Below are 18882 nucleotides of genomic sequence, written 5' to 3' on the forward strand. Positions count from 1 at the left end.
TTTTTTGCTTTAGTTTTTCTCTTGACAGCCATTCTAGAAAAACACAAACTTAGTTTATACCTTGATGATCTGCTTAATGTTTGAAGCATCTTATGGAACACAAGTACATATTTCTTCATTCATCTAGTCATTTACATTTACAGTAACTTACATACAAATCAGTATCTGATTTTTAAGTTTTTATGCTACACATACAAGTAAAAACACATAATATTCTTTATCAGACAATATTCTTCAGAGCAGTAGGTAATATTCTTTATTATTAATTCTCAAGGACTATAGGAACATGCTAAACTTGGAACTGCTGACTGCTTAATTGGTAATGAGGCTAGAATGTGTTTATGTTGTTGATGGAAAAGTGGGGTAGTACACCAGAAACTGAGTTCTCCATAGGAAACCAGTGACTGAAACTAGCTGCATACTCAAAAAAAAAGACATTTGAAACTGACCAGAGAGTTATCTGTTTCCTCTTCTTCATCCTCATCTTTACCATCTTCAACTTCTTCTGTAACTTCAGCTTTAGCTTCTGCAATGAGTTCTCTTATTGGTTTATTTGAAGTAACAGTAACAAATGGGTGCTTGTGAAAAGAAAAAAAGAAGTGCAATATAAGGTGCTGACTTCATTATAGGCAGAGGGAAAAGGATAACCTGAAAGAAATACATCTTCAGGGGAACGTTACTTTGGTTCTCTCAACCTTCAAAGATTCACAGTCAACATTAATCACAACTGTCCTAACTTAGTTGTTTTCTGCAGAAGTTGTAAAATCAAAACATTTGTATTCAAATATCCTGTGAAAGTATTCTAACAAACTTGCTAAAAATACAGACAATTCATTTATACTGACCTGCTTCACAATCCAAAGACAAGCAGAAAGATTTTTTAGTATGTTCTTTTTCCTGGAAGCGAGTTTCATTTCTTTTCAGTTCCACGGTTAAATGATTTTCTGCTAAGATTTATCTAGACATATTGTTTTCTAGAAAAGAATGTGCTTTGGCTTTAGAACAATTTGTCCTAACAAGAGCACAGAAGTCTGCATTTTTCTTTAAGGGGAAACAGCTACCTGCTCTTTTCCTACTGTCTGAATCTTCTTTCTCTGCTTGGCCCTGCTGCTTAAATCTATTCCACTTATGCCGGATGTATTCTGGATAAAGTAAATGCATGCTGACGTTAAACAGAATCAAATGTACCTAGTCACATCTACTCCTCTTTAGCTGTTCTGCAGTGACAGCATTACAGAGGAAGGCTGAGCACTAAAGCTTTTAAAACACCTGTCAGCAATTGACTACTTACGTAAGTATCTTCTTCATCCATCGTAAGTATCGAAGTATAAATACTTATGCAAAGTAATTAGTTATATTACATCAAAACATGGAAACAAAGAATTTGATCTGCACTTGGTACCACTTCAAGAGATTTTACCCAATGAAGATCATCAGTGCAACAATGTTAAGACCAGACTGTGAACAAACAATTTGAAATAGTTGCTTATAATACTGCTCTGCTCTGAAGAAATACAACACATGCTGGCCTTTGAACAATGGATCTGAACAACTAACTCTTCCTACCTGTAGAAGCTGAGTTGCACTCCACCTTGCATCCACATTCTTCTCCAAACATTTCTTCAGAAAATCTTTAAAGTCTGCTGACCTACACCAAAAGCAAACAGGTCGTGGTTATTCTTTTGTCTTAACATTAGACTAGTGTATAGTGAAATGTTCTTTTGCTTTCACATCCATCTACACAGCAAGTCTAAGCCCTTCCATTGGTTTACCAAACCACCAAGATAGTACAGGAATGACCCACGTGGCATAATATTTGTCCATTAATAGAAGAGTTTACTTTTGGCTGTGGATTTGCAACACACCACATCTGCTTTATCACCAACTGAACCACATAAAGATATTTAAATGACCAAACAGACAGTAGCTTTTGAAAAATGTTTTCTGAGTATAAAAATACTTCAGTCTCCTTTCACCTGATTTTTGGGTGACCATATCTTTCACTGCTTTATCACTACATCTGCTTTATCACTAACTGAATCACATAAAGATATTTAAATGACCAGATAATAGCTTTTGAAAAATGTTTTCTGAGTATAAAAATACTTCAGTCTCCTTTCACCTGATTTTTGGGTGACCATCGTATCTTTCACTGCATTTGTAAAAACCTGCTTTGCACACATTTTGAAGCAAAATCATAGAATCAATAAGGTTGGAAAAGACCTCAAAGATCATCAAGTCCAACCTGTGACCCAAGACCTCATCTGCAAAATATTTCAGCATAGAAGTCTTACAGAACTATGACAAGATGAGCATACATAGTCCAAATTACATAAAGAGATATGTCTATGCATGCATACGTGGAGAAACAAACATCTTCCGAACATGTACTTTGATTTTATAGCTAGTCCCATACAACTTTGTAGGTCTGTGCCCATGGACTAAGTTTAGCAAATATACAACTTGGCATGCATTATACACAAAATCTACCAAGTGGGGTAGGAAAGTTGTAAATAAAATACTAACCACTTTGAAGGCTGTGCTAATGTAGGTGGATCAGATTTTGCTATTTTCAGAAGCACACGCATAGGATTTAGTTCGTGATGAGGTGGCTCTATTTGAGCCATTTCTATCAAAGTAATGCCAAGAGACCAAATATCTGCCTTGTAATCATAAGGCCTGTCTTTAGAGGTCTCACACATTACTACTTCTGGAGCCATCCTGCAAAGAGAATAATGAAGTAACAGATTAGCAAATGTACTCTGTATCTGTTCTGGAAAAGGCTTTAGATAGCTAAATTTACTGAAGCATTTTAAGAAGCACATCTTACTCTCACGTAATACATTTACATGATACGGTACCAAGCCTGTAATATTAACAGCAAAGGTAACATTAACACATTAGTCCATACTCAAAAGTCAGCAAAACTGTGCACTTACCAATATGGTGTACCAATAAAAGAATCTCTTCTTTGTATTGTTCTTGTGTTCTTAGCTGATACTCCAAAATCCGCTTAAAGCAAAGAGTAAAATGCTATTAACGGGGTGGTGGAAAACATTAATTTTTACAACTGTCTTTTAAATTGTTAAATGTTGCAGCATAAACATTCTACAGGCATTAAAACTTCAAAGTGAGATGAAAACATTTGTCTTTTGAGAACGGAGTGCCAAGGCTCTACAGCACTTTTAATAAAGGATGCTGACTAAATGGTGTGCTCCGTCGCTGAAACGTCATGCGATCGCTGAGCGATGTGGGAACATCAGCAATGCTGGTATTTACTGGAGGAGTAAGTGGGTTAAGTTATTTCAATTAGAAACTAACCTCTTGAGCTTGTGAAGGTTGTATTCCTGAGACATGCCATTATCTCTCTTTTAATTCAATATTTCATTCAATTTTTAGTTTCAGGATTCAAATTCTCATAAATCTCCATTTTCCTTTTATCTGATGAGTTTCTTTCCACAAGACTTTTCACTTTACAGTAAATGTCTGAAAGCTTGCATATGCACCTCTAATGTAACATTCAACCATAAATCACCTTTATCTTTGCAACTAACATTACCTGTCTATAAAGCACTACATTTCTCACCCCCAAAACATTTAAATAAGAGTTATATGGTTATTAGAGAGGTAACTTTCTTAATGAAGATGTAGAGATTAGAGCAAAGGGACAGAACAGCCTTATTGCTGTGCTTAATCTGGACAAAATTACTTGATAGGCTCAATGCTTGAGAAGCCTAATGTTCTGTGGTATAAAAAGACTACAAGAGCTATTTGTTCAAATGCAACATCTAAAAATCTGAGGGACTACAGATAGTGGAATAATAAAACTCAAATCTTTATACATAAAAAAGTAGTCAATGAAGGACATTTATTTGCTGTTCACATATTTGCCACAAGGAATCATCCATTTCTGTGTGTAAAAAAATCAAAAGAGTTTAAAAGGAGTAAAATGCTCGTTCAAGGGATGCTGCACACTTTCCAAAAGTAAAGCAACCCTTTTTAAAGATTTAATTAGCAAACTGAATACATCACAAAATGTATGTGTGGAAGAAATCTCCCTGTTGTCTGAAGTGGAAGCAGCGTCTTGGCAGCCTGCACAGTTCTGTGTATCAGCTAAGCCTGACAGCCTCCTAAAATAGTTCTGTGTGAGGAGGAGCCAGGTCATGTGAGGCAAATAAAGTGAATAGAAACAAATGATTCTCTCTCTGACCACCAGACTCTTGCAATGCTTTCTTTCACAGCGGTATTAAGAAACTGATAGAGTACTTCTATTACATGTATAACTAAGGCCTGTGATACTGAGTCCATCACTAAATCTGCAGGCTTTCAAGAAAAGCCAGAACGGCGAGGTTAATCCATACTTCACACATTAAGAGACAGGCACGTGCAAGTATTACTTCTACAAGAAAGAATCTTGTGCAAGAGAATCCATGCAAAAGGCACAGATAAACTTAATTCATCGATGTAGCAAAGCAGGTCCTTAAATATTCTTAACAGAGATTAGGCACTACACCTTGCAGAGACACTGTGATCAACGTGAGTTAGGCAGAAGATACAATTGTGAATTTGTCTTGTTCACATTTAAAAAGAAAATCTGTAGCATGGCTGGGAATTCAGAGCCCTTGTCACTGTGATCTTCTGATTCTCCTTACCTTTACCTTCTGTGTAATTTGCATCCATAGGAGTACAAAGAACATTTGCAGAAAAAGAGAACCCTGAATGCAAGCTGCTGTGTCATGGAACTTTGACACTGGTAAAGCCATCAAAAAGGCTGACAGCTTAATACACATTTGCCCCTGATGAAGCACTGAACAAAGCAGATCCAGACAATTCCTATCTTTTCCCGTCTGAACAAAGGGATGCTATTCACTACTAGGAGTCCTCTGTCAGTTCATGGAGGAATCTTCATGGATTCCCTACCACATCAGAGGGAAAATGTGGATGACTGATCAAACTCAGATAAAAATTTTGGAACCAATAAGAGCAAGGTAGTGTTAATTTTCTTGTAGACTGTTCTGTCGTAATTTCAGTGTAATGAACAATGAAAAATGCATGGAAAAACTAAGTTGAGTAATTAAGATTGTTACTTCTCGCTCTCTCGACAACGGAAGAAACAACACTACTAGGTGCTGCTTTTTGGTGGTAGTGAAAGATGTTCATTTTCTAGACTAAAAAACTCCAAAGGGAAGTTCTGATGGTACCACAGCAAAGATAAGTATAAATTAGAAGTTTAGCCTAAGAAAGGGTAGGACCAGTATGTCACTTTGTGCAAACCAGTACAGATATTGATGATACAACTCCCACGCCTGCTGCCTTTGGAGTCTGGAAGATGTGCCAAGAACAGTTAGGATGTTTACTTGAGCTTTTGTTTGTTTGTTTTTCCTTTCTTCATCGTAGGAAACCACTTGCATCTAAAAAATCCTCTCATTGTTATATTCATATTTACATGAATAAATACTGAACCCTACCAAACTACAGCCTAAGGAAAACACAATGATAAGATTATGCAGAGTTGTGGGAAAGACCTTTATATGCAACATGCTTACCTAGTTTAATGTCTCCGTCTAACGTGAAAAGAATATTGCCAGCTTTTAGATCTCTGTGGATGATCTTATTTTCATGCAAGTAGTTCAATGCTTCCAGTGTCTGCCTGCACACCACTTTGATCTGTGGCTCTGTTAATGGCCTTTCAAGCTCTACAAGAGGAAGAGACAGAAATAAACACAGCATTTTTGTGTGCATAGCAATCAGTATAGAAGTAGATGTGAAAATGCATTAACCTGACAGATTCTGAACGTCACATGTCAGAAAAACTTCTATCTTAAACTATTAGTTCCTTTCAGTAAAAATTTCATCCCTTGTACCCAAACCCTCCTCATTATAACTATACATACCTGCCTATCTGCACTGTGAAAAAGCTGTATAGTTTAGAAATTGGTGGTTTTTTGTGGCACACAGACATGTTAAAGAAATCCTTTACTTACTGGTATTAGTATTTACCTAATCTGAGGAATAAGCATAGAAAAAAATAATAATCTAACATTAAGGTAAAATTTATATTAAAAAAAATATCATAATGTAATTTGGAAGATGGCAGGGGGAGAGGAAGAATGAGGGCTCACAGAGATTATAAAAACCAGAGAGCTCCATAAGCATATCAGAAGAACTCACTGATCTTGATTCTGTAAGTGAACACAAAGTGTGTTTTGAAAAGAAAATAAACACTTTAAGAATGAGAGAAAACTACTCTAACTTGAGATATTATAATGTCCATAGATATAGCTGCAAATGCTAATTTAACCCCCGACATTCAACACACACAGCACACGACTTACATAAAGATTTGCCTTTCAAAACAATAGACATGTAAAACAAGTCTTCCAATATATCAATTTAAGATGTTCTTAAATTTCTTATTTGAAACAACTTATTTACCCAACATGACTGCATCTACTGCTCCACCTGCACAAAATTCGATCAGGATCTGCATGTAAACAAAAGAATACACAAATTACAAGTTAAACAGTTGTGATGAACTGAACCATTAATTAGAGGGAGCATTACTAGGAGACCACAGTTTCAAACTATTGGGCCTTAATAAATTATTTCACTATCCTCTGCACTATCCTTTAGCTGTTACCCAGCTAAAAGCAGAGCTCTCTTGCTCAAGCACATGATTTGAAAAATGCTTGGGGATCCTCAAAGGCTTTAATCCAGATGTAAAACTGCATAATAAAATTTATACAACAGTCAGCTTGAATCTGACTCATTGTAATGTGATTTACGTAATCCATGGAAACTAATTTCTTGATTATTAAGATTTATTGCTATCCTACAATCTCTCTGAGAGCGACATGATTTTCCAGTAACAGATTGTCTCCTATGTTGTTTCAGATGAGATGAAAATATGGAAATACACTCTTAAAAGTTACAGAAAATTATTAAATTCAGCTGTCTTCATTAAATTTTGACCATTGAACCCAGAATCTAATAATACAAGAACAACTCCATCTCCAGTTCTCAGCTTCCATCTGAAACAAAAATGAACTGCAACTATTTTGGGGCACGAACCATGCTGACACATAGGACAGAAAGAACACACACAGAAGAGAAAGAGGGCAGACAAAGGGAATGAGGAGAGCAATAAACAGGAAAGGTCATATAAGATCTATAGCCCACTCTTCCTTACATGTTTTTTCTTCTTTAATTTGAACTTTAACCACTTAACTACAATTTTCAGACTGACAAATAAAGAGTATTTCTTGTCAGAATCTCAACAGTCACTATTCTGAGAAATAATATCCTAAGTTTTAACCTTTGGAGTTATTTTAAAAACCAGGTATCAATTGCCCACAAAACAGGAAACCCCAAGTTATACCTCTGATCATAACACTTACATATACACCAGTTATGTTACATACTACTTCAAATTACTACTTTAATTGAGCTTCACAACAATGGTATTAACAAGTGTATTAAATAATGCAACTCTTTGTAAATCCTTAAGACCATTATTCCATTTACATGCTTCCACACATCGGCTGCCAAGTAAGCTGCATGTGACAAAATGCAAACAAAGAATTTCTTTCTATAAAGTTTGCTGTTTGATCTGACAAAGGTTTCTTTGGTAAAGAAACTGTGCTCCTAAAACTGGACAGCAAATGTGTATCTTATGTCCAACTACCATTCTTCTCTTCTTTCTCTTCCACTAAATTCTGTTTGCTTACCACATCATTACAGCCTTCCTTCTGTCACTTTTGTGCCCCTGCATTTCTGTAATTACATGACTACAATTTTATTCTCAAACTATTTACTTCTATGTTTAGTCTGACAATGAAGCCTATCCACTCAAGTTTCATATTCTGCCTCTATGCAAACTTGCTTCCACGCTGACCTGGAGGCACTGAAATTTTGTCACTATTCCACTAGTTTATACAATATCATTTTACTCTGCACTCACATCAGACAAAGTTTTCACAAAGCTTATCAAAGTTAATCTGCATGAAGAAACACAGTATTGTGCTTCCATTGGCTTCACGCTGAAAGGATAGGGCATATGTCTGAGAATTCCAAGGAAACAGGTTTTTATTTGGTTTAGGCATCATTTTTAAGAAAGAGTTTATCATTTTAATAATGTATTCTTTGTACCATTCACAAAGCAATTATAAATACTGTATGGGAAGAAAAATTGTGCTTTCATAGATAGAGCTGTTCAGTGCACAGAAGAGTGCTGTATAGTCATATGCATGCCAATGCACAAATATCTTAGGTTTAAGCAAATCAATTATGGTCCTTCCTGGGAGTACTAATGAATTCACACATACCTAAAACACATACTTCAGAGGCTGACCTTTTCAGCACATTACTTATTTTTCAGCTGTGGATTCTGGATTTCACCCCAATTTGCGTTAATGTAATTAAAATCTGAGTCCTGCTGCTACAAATGAGCACTAAGAACTGTTTCCATGCACCAAAACGAATTGTGAATTTCCAAATTTTGGATTCAAACTCTGGCCCAAAGACTCAGTCTAGCTCTACTTTGCAGTGATGACTTCTTAGAAGTCATACTCAGGATTTACAAATCAGTTTTGAAACTGAATGGTTCCCCCAAAAAGTAACAACCCAGAAGAAGTGTGATTGATAAATGATATTTTACTAAAGTCATGAAAAAAATACTATTTCAATAATGTTTTGAAATAAGTAAAAGCATTTAGGGAAGAAAAAATAAGTAAAAGCATTTAGGGAAGGAAAAATAAGTAAAAGCATTTAGGGAATTAAAAATAAGTAAAAGCATTTAGGGAAGGAAAAATAAGTAAAAGCATTTAGGGAATTAAAAATAAGTAACAGCATTTAGAGCAGAAAAAATAAGTAACAGCATTTAGAGCAGAAAAATTACTTACCCACAGATTGTTTTCATAGTAAAAAGCATCCAGGAGTTTAACAATATTAGGATGATCACAAGATGCTAAAATATCAATCTCAACCATGTAATCCTCAAGTTCTTCTTCTGATTTAGTATCAATCACCTTTGCAGCAGCCAGCACTTTTGTTTCTTTGTTCTGAGCCTATAATAGAAAAAATCATAGGAAAAATATAAATGCAAGTTTCACCAGACAACTATCTCCAGAAACAAACCCCACAATAAACCAACAGAACTCCTCCTCTTGACAGTTCTGTACTATTTCCTGTCTTTAGTTTGCTTCTACAAAAAGAGAACACCTGCATTTTAAAGACTCAGTAAGACCTATCAGAAAAAGAGATTAATAACTTTTCTCATTGTCAAGAAACAGTGAGAGGCAGGAACATAAAAATGCTTAATTCTCATCACAGTCATTAAACCACCATGCAGTCAATAGCTTAAGAGTTGCTGCTATTTTGTACACCTCAAAAAAAAAAATCTATTAATACTTGGCAAAAAATATGATGTAGCCTCCACTCTCTCACTCCTGACTGCAAGTTTTTGCCCTTGTGACACTCCCTGTGTAGCTGTCATAAAGCTACACAGAAAACCAGATCCTCCACCAGTAATCAGTAGGTTATGCTCTTCTTCAGCTAGGGACTGTATCCAAGGTCTCATGTAAAAGCTGCCAAGCCTTTGGTAATTTGTGTGGTCATTTTATTCTCTGCTTCAAAAGTCTAGGAAGACTTCCAGAGATGGCTACTCATTGAAGTTGGTCACGCTGAAAATGCTGCCAACCTCTATTACTCCCCACCTAAAAAGTAGGGAGTTAGAACTGTGGTAGTGATACAGTCAACTGGAGAACAAGCAAGATTGTTATTTGAAAAGCAAAAGAACACACCTATGTGCATGCCTAAGGAAAAAAAGCACCCCAAAAAACCTACACCAAAAAAAACCCCAAACAAAAACCCTGCAAACAAACACACACGAAAAAACAAAACAGAAAACCAAGCCAGAACCAAAAAACAACCCAAAACCAGCCAACCAACCATAACAAAACCCTCAAGCACTTCTGCTATATTGTCTTCTTTAAAACATAACAGATTACAAACAATTAAAGTGCTGTAAATACTTCTTCAGTGAATGCTGCAGAGAAGCAAATCTAGGAAAACTAGGAAAAGTGAGATTTTGATTTTTTAATATGTGGAGGAATATGTATAAGCAAATATTAAACACACAGTCATACACACTTTCTAATAGTCTCAGGCTGCGCCAGGGGAGGTTTAGGCTGGAGGTTAGGAGGAAGTTTTACACAGAGAGAGTGATTGCCCATTGGAATGGGCTGCCCGAGGAGGTGGTGGAATCACCATCACTGGAGGTGTTCAGGAGGAGACTTGATAGAGTGCTTGGTTGCATGGTTTAGTTGATTGGGTGGTGTTGGATGATAGGTTGGACACGATGATCTTGAAGGTCTCTTCCAACCTGGTTTATTCTATTCTCTTGCAAATTACATTTGAAGGAATACTATAACCTGGAATTTAGTAAACTTTAATCAAGAAGGTGTATTTTCAGCTATCACAGAATCACAGGGGTTGCTAGGGACCTCTAAAGATCATCTAGTTCAACCCCCTTGCCAGAGCAGAATCACCTAGAGTAGGTTATGCAGGGAAGTGTCCAGGCAGGTTTTCAGAGCATAAACCACTAATTTGTCAAGGTGTTTCCAGTGGTTATTTTTTGCCTCTGAACAAATGAATTTGTAGAAATGAAGCTTACTTGACCAATTTTATGTAGAACCGTGAAGAAAAGGCCAAAATTTACTCCATCGCACTCCTGACATTCAAACAAAATTAAAAGAGAAGTGGGTACATAGGCTCTCTCCAAAGCATGAAAAGACAAAAACCTGCAGAGGCAACTCTTAAGTCCTGATGTGAAGCATCACAAGGTAGTTGGTTCATCCTGACTCTGCTGGTATGGCTATCACATGGGGAATACATATACATACATAGAATACATACATACATAGAATAAACCAGGTTGGAAGAGACCTTCAAGATCATCGCGTCCAACCCATCACCAATCCAACACCGCCCAAGCAACTAACCCACAGCACCAAGCACCCTGTCAAGTCTTCTCCTAAAAACCTCCAGTGATGGCGACTCCACCACCTCCCCAGGCAGCCCATTCCAATGTGCAATCACTCTTTCTGTATAGAACTTTTTTCTAACATCCAGCCTGAACCTCCCCTGGCGCAGCCTGAGACTGTGTCCTCTTGTTCTGGTACTGCTTGCCTGGGAGAAGAGACCAACATCTGTCTGTCTACAACCTCCCTTCAGATAGTTGTAGAGAGTAATAAGGTCACCCCTGAGTCTCCTCTTCTCCAGGCTAAGCAACCCCAGCTCCCTCAGCCTCTCCTCGTAGGGCTTATGTTCCAAACCCCTCACCAACTTTGTTGCTCTTCTCTGGACTCGTTCCAGCAAGTCAACATCCTTCCTAAACTGAGGGGCCCAGAACTGGACACAGTACTCAAGGTGCGGCCTAACCAGTGCAGTGTACAGGGGCAGAATGACCTCCCTGCTCCTGCTGGCCACACTGTTCCTGATGCAGGCCAGGATGCCATTGGCCCTCTTAGCTGCCTGGGCACACTGCAGGCTCATGTTCAGTCTACCGTCGACCAGCACCCCCAGGTCCCTCTCAGCCTGACTGCTCTCCAGCCACTCTGACCCCAGCCTGTAGCTCTGCATGGGGTTGCTGTGGCCAATGTGCAGAACCCGGCACTTGGATGTGTTAAATCTCATGCCGTTGGACTCTGCCCAACTGCCCAGCCTGTCGAGGTCCCTCTGCAGAGCCTCTCTACCCTCCAGCAGATCAACTCCTGCGCCCAGCTTGGTGTCGTCAGCAAATTTACTGATGATGGACTCGATGCCCTCGTCCAGATCATCAATAAAGATGTTAAAGAGCATGGGGCCCAGCACTGATCCCTGGGGCACACCACTGGTGACTGGCTGCCAGCTGGATGTGGCACCATTCACTACCACTCTCTGGGCTCGGCCCTCCAGCCAGTTCCTAACCCATCGCAGTGTGGTCCCATCCAAGCCATGGGCTGACAGCTTGGCCAGGAGCTTGCTATGGGGAACGGTGTCAAAGGCCTTGCTGAGGTCCAGGTAGACTACATCCACAGGCCTCCCCACATCCACCAGGCGGGTCACCTGATCATAGAAGGAGATCAGGTTGGTCAGGCAGGACCTGCCCTTCCTAAACCCATGCTGGCTGGGCCTGATCCCTTGGCCATCCTCTAAGTGTTGTGTGATTGCACTCAGGATGACCTGCTCCATAATCTTTCCTGGTACTGAGGTCAGGCTGACAGGCCTGTAATTCCCTGGCTCATCCAACCGGCCCTTCTTGTGGATGGGTACCACGTTGGCCAGCTTCCAGTCAGCTGGGATCTCTCCAGTGAGCCAGGACTGATGAAAAATAATGGAGAGTGGTTTGGCCAGCTCATCTGCCAGCTCTCTCAGCACCCTAGGATGGATCCCATCTGGTCCCATGGACTTGTGGGGGTCCAAGCTGCTGAGGAGAGCTCCTATCACTTGCTCATGGAACAAAGGGAAACCATGCAGCTCCCTGGCTCCCTCTGCCAGTTCTGCAGGCCAGCTGTCTGGTAGACGTTCTTTCCAGGTAGTAAAAACTGAGGTAAAGAAGGTGTTAAGTACCTCTGCCTTTTCCTCATCCTGTGTTACAACATTTCCTTCTATGTCAACCAAGGAGTGGAGGTTGTCCCTGCCCTTCCTCTTGCTATTAATATATTTATAGAAGGACTTTTTGTTGTCCTTCACATCAGAGGCCAGTTTAAGTTCCAAATATGCTTTTGCCTCCCTAATTTTCCTCCTACATGCCCTAGCAACCTCTTTAAACATTCCATGGGTTGCCTCACCTTTCTTCCAAAGATGATACACCCTCTTTTTTTCCCTTAGTTCAATTAAAAGTTCATTACACAGCCAGGCTGGCCGTCTGCCCCGGCGGCTCCTCTTCCGGCACATTGGCACAGCCTGCTCCTGAGCCTTCATCAGCTCTTTCTTGAAGCAGGTCCAGCCCTCCTGGACCCCTTTATTTTTAAGGGCTTTCTCCCAAGGAACCCTCTGAATTGTTTCCTTGAGCAACCTGAAGTCCGCCCTCCGGAAGTCCAGAGTGGAGGTCTTCTTGCTGGCCCTCTTAGCTTGACTGAATACTGAAAATTCTATTATTTCATGGTCACTGGCCCCTAAACAGCCTCCGACCACCACATCACCCACCAGCCCTTCCCTGTTGGTGAAGAGGAGGTCAAGCAAAGCCTTGCCCCTGGTAGGCTCACGCAGCACCTGGGATAAGAAGCTGTCCTCCATGCAGTCTAAGAACCTCCTAGACTGCCTCCTCTCTGCTGTGTTGAGATCCCAGCAGATGTCAGGCAGGTTGAAGTCGCCCATAAGGACAAGGTCAGGAGATCTTGAGACAGCCTTAAGCTGTCTATAGAATGCTTCATCGACATCATCCTCCTGGTTGGGTGGTCTATAACAGACTCCAACCAGGATGTCTGCCCTACCGGTCTTCCCTCTAATTCTTGCCCACAAGCATTCAACCTGATTGTCCCTAATCTCTAGCTCTTGGCCTCAAACCTAGTTGATGGATAGGGCTGGGTGATAGGTTGGATTGGATGATCTTGGGAGGTCTCTTCCAATCTGGTTGATTCTGTGATTCTAGGAAACGAGGGCAGGGCAACAGCAAGAATCCCCAAATCTGGGCTTTGCCACCAAATCCCATTATACTACTATCAGAAAAAAATCTGGTATCAGACAGCAAGAACTTTTAAGACTCATTTCCAAAGCCTAGGTATTGTTATTTTCACAACTGTTAATAATTCTCTCAATGTGGCAGAAGAGAAGTAAATATTTGAAGACAAACATTTAAGATAGCATTCAGTAAAAGAGCAGCAAGAACAAAACATAAGCATAGCCCTAGCTGATTCATCATTATGCTGAGGGCAAAGGTTTTGACACTGGTTTTTATCTCAATATCCTTTCCAAAACGAGAATCAACCAATCTTTTTAACCTCAGTACTGCCTTCTCTTTTTTAACAACAGAGATCTGCATGACATTACTAAAAAAACAACATACTGCAAAGTTTTCCAAAACATACCCTAATAATAAAAAGATCTACTTAATAATTCAAACATCATTTGTTTTGGTTTCATGCTTCATAGTCAGAATGAAAGAGCAACCTTCCTATTCTAGAGCCACACTGTAAATGCAACATGGAAAGTGAAACAGATGCCTGAATCCACAATAGAACGAGACTTGGCAGCTTTACATCTGCAGAAAAAAAAAGGTTGCTGAAGGCCTTTTGTAGAGAACTCAAATATTAATATAACTTTTTTTTCTGGAAATGTGGATGGCCACACACTTTCCACTGTAGTTTACAAGGACACTTGGAAAAAAAATGAATTAAACAATCTGAAACTAATTTTTACACTAATTGGCATGCAAACTACCGAATGGCAACAACGTTTTGCTCAAATATGACAATTTAAAACTTCGACATCAGGTAACAAGAGCAGATGCCGCTGTTTTCAGATCCAGTTTCACCTCTGTGAGAAAGGAGAGAGGGGCACTGGCAGATGAGCATGCATGATGACATGCCAGGGATTTTCCAGCTTGTATATACTATTCCTTTTGTCTACTGACAAGACTGCATTGTGTTTGGATTTTTTCCAGATCCTTTTGCTTGAAGTAACTAGAAATCTGCTTTGAGTAAGTTTATTTCCTCCTTTAGGTTAGCTCTATTAAAACACCTCATTAAAAACCAGAGGACAGTATGATTATCTTTATGAGCATCTTAAAAAGCATATGCAAAACAAATGCTTGTCTTTGTTCTGACTTGGGATAGACCCAGACTTTTCCCCCAGTTCTTAACAGAAAAAAAGCCTTAGAATTACCATGTATCCACTGGGTATTTATGAGGACTGATAACATTTTAAATATAGAATCATAGAATTGTTTTGGTTGGAAAAGACCTTAAAGATCATAAAGTTCAACCACTATCTAACTCTCCTAAGTCTGGTGCTAAACCACGTCCTTTAGCACCACACCTATGCCCCTTTGAAACACCTCCAGGGATGGGGATTCAACCATCCCTCTGGGGAGCCTATTTCAGTGTTTGATAACCCTGCATATACAGCAAGTTACAGCTGAAAAAAATGTATCTATTTAAACCATTAATTTAGAAGTTGGTTTTGAATAAGACATTTCATTAATTTCCACCTCACAATGTACTTAGTAAATACCCATCTATGGGAATTGCTGTAAGAATTATCTGCCCCAAAACCAAGCTCCTCTGAACCGGGTAGGAAAGGATTTTACTGTTCATACACAAGATTTATGCAGCACTGTATTGTGTGGGATAAAAAACAGCCCCTTGATTAAGAGGCACAAAAAGCACTTACAGCTTTGTGAGGGCTGTTTGTTTTTTCTAGACTTTGGCTGAAGCCTTTCTTCTGTCACATAGCACTCTCCAAAGGTCACAGCAGGATTAAAAAAAGAAATGTTTGTGTAGATGCAGTCTTGATTTGCACAGACTCATTTTGCATTTGGGCCCATGAACATTTAAAGTCAAATAACCATTCAGGTTATTCAGAGGTTACGCACTTTCAAAATATGTCCTCTGTCAGTAGCCCAGCAGTTTCTTCCTATATTTCAGCTCTCAACTAGCAATTGAGGTTATTTTTGTTCATATTCTTAAATATGTTTGATTCTGCTTCCGTGACAGGTGATTTAAGCTTCAGTCCTATCCTATGAAATCCAAACTGGCATATCCAATGGTTAGTCTTCAATCCTGCTTTATGTGGAGACAAGGAAGAAAGAGGGAGAAAGATTTTCTTTCTCTGCGTTCACAACATTTGATCTTCTCTAATGATTCATCCACAATGACTGAAAACTGAATTGGAATAACCCATTCTCCCAAGCTCTGGCTAATGCAACATGACATGTTATTAACTATTACATGCAGCACTATATAAAAATTGCAGTCATTCACTCAAACTTCTGTTTTGTTATTTGGATTATATATTTAAGGTTACTGCAGGAAATGTTAACTTAAGAGAGACCTGCACAAGGGAATAGCAAACTTTGTTACAAGTTACAGTCTTGCAATGGATGGAACAGTCTCAATAACACACAGCACACAGAAAAATACCCTTATTCTCCTAATTCTAAAATAAAGTGTAAATCGCAGAATCAATAAGGTTGGAGAAGATCTGAGAGATCATCAAGTCCAACCTATCACCCAATACCTCATGCCTAACTAAAGCATGGCTTCAAGTGCCATGTCCAATCCTTTTTTGAAGACCTCCAGGGAGGGTGACTCCACTACCTCCCTGGGCAGCACATTCCAGCGGTCAATTACTCTTTCTGTGAAGAACTTTCTCCCCACCTCGAGCCTAAACCTCCCCTGGTGCAGCTTGAGATTGTGCCCTCTTGTTCTCATTGACACTAGACTATATATAGCAACCACCTTGGAACAAGTGTACCAAGAATGACAAAAATGAGTCTACCCCCAAGTGCTTTTAGAGAGATGGTTTGCATAGACTATTTTCTTGCATATTACTTTCTCTCCAAACCTTAATCCCTCACACTAAATGGCAATGACATCTAGTGCACAAAAATGTCATAAACAGTACAAGAAAGAGGAATAAACTTCCTATACAAAACTAGGACCTGCAAGCATGTGAAATTAGTGACCCCTCCCTACCACTCCTGGATTTTTTTACAGTAACATACAATAAAATAGAAGTCCCAGAGCCAGAAGCTTTGCAAAGAGACTGATGGCAGAATATTGAAAGGCAGGTTCACTGTCTGGGCACTCAGCCAAGTTGTTGCATATTCCCAGCTATGGACAGCAGGGAGAGCAGAGCCACTGTTCCTGAGTAATAGGATTACAGCTCAGAGATAACTCCTAGTCTTTCATCTTTAGGTGACCAATATGAAGTTTCAGCCTTGGGAGAGAGGAGCTGTTTCAGCTTCCTATCACCAGAAAACGTTTCCTTCAGAGCTGTGCAGCTCCTCTCCTGCAACACAGCACGTAGAGATCTAAAACCCAAACCCTATTTGCAACTGAAAAAAAAGTTAAATATGTTCTTCATCTGCTGTTCAACCGGAAATGAAGCTGAGATGTTGTTTTGCAATCCGTTTGTCTGAGTCGTTATTTCTGCCTGTGGTGGGGAGGGGACCTGCCCCAACCCATTACAGATGTAAGATGGAAAATTGTTCATCACCTTTCCTCCTGATGCCTGATCTTTTTTGAGATGTTATATAACCACACCACGTTTTGCAGGCAGCAAAACAAATCAATTAAGAAGATTATCCTTTCTGACTCATTCTTCTTCTAAACAAAACTGTACTCATAATGATAGATCATAATGGTTGCCAACATGTGTGTGACAAAAGATGGTTCTGCATATTTGTGTTTTCTGCTGGCCTTTTGTTTGTGTGTTTGTTCTTTACACTTCTGCATACATCTCATATTGTCAGATCTAGCTCCATAAATGCCTTCTGATGATGCCCCAGTAATCAGTTCTGAAAAACACAAAGGCAGGAGCAGTTCTCAGAGCTATCAGAAAGCAATGGATCTCAGGCTTTCTTAAACAAACCATAAGGAAAGAGAAATGGCAGTAAGTTCAGATTTTAACAGCCTGATCAAAGAAATCTGCAAGAAACTGTGGCCTACTGGAAAAACTACACAGGATTGTGATTTTCTTAAACTTACTATAGCATAGCATTTTCCTGTCCATTGTGAAACTAAACAAAACACACAACTAACCAATCATAACCCCAAAATAATCATCATCATCATCATCACAGTATCACCAAGGTTGGAAGAGACCTCAAAGATCAAGTCCAACCTGTCACCACAGACCTCACGCCTAGACCATGGCACCAAGTCCCACATCCAATCCCCTCTTGAACACCTCCAGGGATGGCGACTCCACCACCTCCCTGGGCAGCACATTCCAATGGCTAATCACTCTCTCAGTGAAGAACTTTCTCCTCAGCTCAAGCCTGAACTTCCCCTGGTGCAGCTTGAGACTGTGTCCTCTCATTCTGGTGCTGGTTGCCTGAGAGAAGAGACCGACTCCCTCCTGGCTACAACCACCCTTCAGGTAGTTGTAGAGAGCAATGAGGTCTCCCCTGAGCCTCCTCTTCTCCAGCGTAAACAACCCCAGCTCCCTCAGCCTCTCCTCATAGGGCTTGTGCTCAAGGCCTCTCACCAGCCTTGTTGTCCTTCTCTGGACATGTTCAAGTGTCTCAAGGTCCTTCTTAAACTGAGATAATAATAATAATAAAAAACAACACCCCACCCCCAACTGCATAATTGACTAGTATCAACTCTTCAAGCTTCTTTTCAAAACATGGAAAGATATTCTTTATTAGAGAGCTTTAGAAAAAAAAAACAACAACCAACCACCAAACTACTTTATTCAGATAAAAGAAGCATTAATTCTAACATCAAATGTTGACACATGCCATTAAAAGTACTAGTCTGAATTCAAGAGTAAGTAGCTACCTCTACAATATCAAACCACAGTTTTTACAGTAAATCACAAGTTAAGACAATGAAGGGGATGGCAAACTCTGCAGCTTTCTGGAAATTGTGATGAGCCATTTCAAGGAAGGACTTTTGCACCAGCCTTCCCTGCACAATGTTTGAAAATGTGGTAATAATTTTAAAAATCCTATACAGAAATTTCATTTTCTGTTTCATTCTAAATATGGTTGGTCCAAGGAAGTAAAACTAACTTCAGTTCTATCTGTTAAAACTCATTGAAGTGACTGTTGTGAAAGACCTATTGAGAAGGTAATGACAGTATCCACCAATGAAAATGATACATCCTTAAGCTACAGCCTATCAGCCCCAAATTATTCCTGCCTGCACAACGTATCATACTAACTACTGTGCA

The 18882-nt window shown here is 39.4% G+C and overlaps 1 protein-coding gene across 4 annotated transcripts in view; it reads right to left on the reverse strand.

The window, feature by feature from the left end:
• The window catches only part of SLK (STE20 like kinase), a 54138-nt gene that overhangs the window by 18899 nt on the left and 16357 nt on the right, over window positions 1-18882 (reverse strand). For all 4 annotated transcript variants that reach the window (XM_009908138.2, XM_054163853.1, XM_054163854.1 and 1 more), the window contains exons 2-8: window positions 8901-9065; window positions 6436-6484; window positions 5547-5696; window positions 2940-3012; window positions 2527-2721; window positions 1567-1648; window positions 450-578 (exon numbers count right to left, since the gene is read on the reverse strand). In XM_009908138.2, coding sequence (XP_009906440.2) covers window positions 450-578; window positions 1567-1648; window positions 2527-2721; window positions 2940-3012; window positions 5547-5696; window positions 6436-6484; window positions 8901-9065 — 843 coding nt within the window. The remainder of the gene's footprint in view (window positions 1-449; window positions 579-1566; window positions 1649-2526; window positions 2722-2939; window positions 3013-5546; window positions 5697-6435; window positions 6485-8900; window positions 9066-18882) is intronic.

This window comes from Dryobates pubescens, chromosome 8 (assembly GCF_014839835.1).
Source record: "Dryobates pubescens isolate bDryPub1 chromosome 8, bDryPub1.pri, whole genome shotgun sequence".
Lineage (NCBI taxonomy): Eukaryota > Metazoa > Chordata > Aves > Piciformes > Picidae > Dryobates > Dryobates pubescens.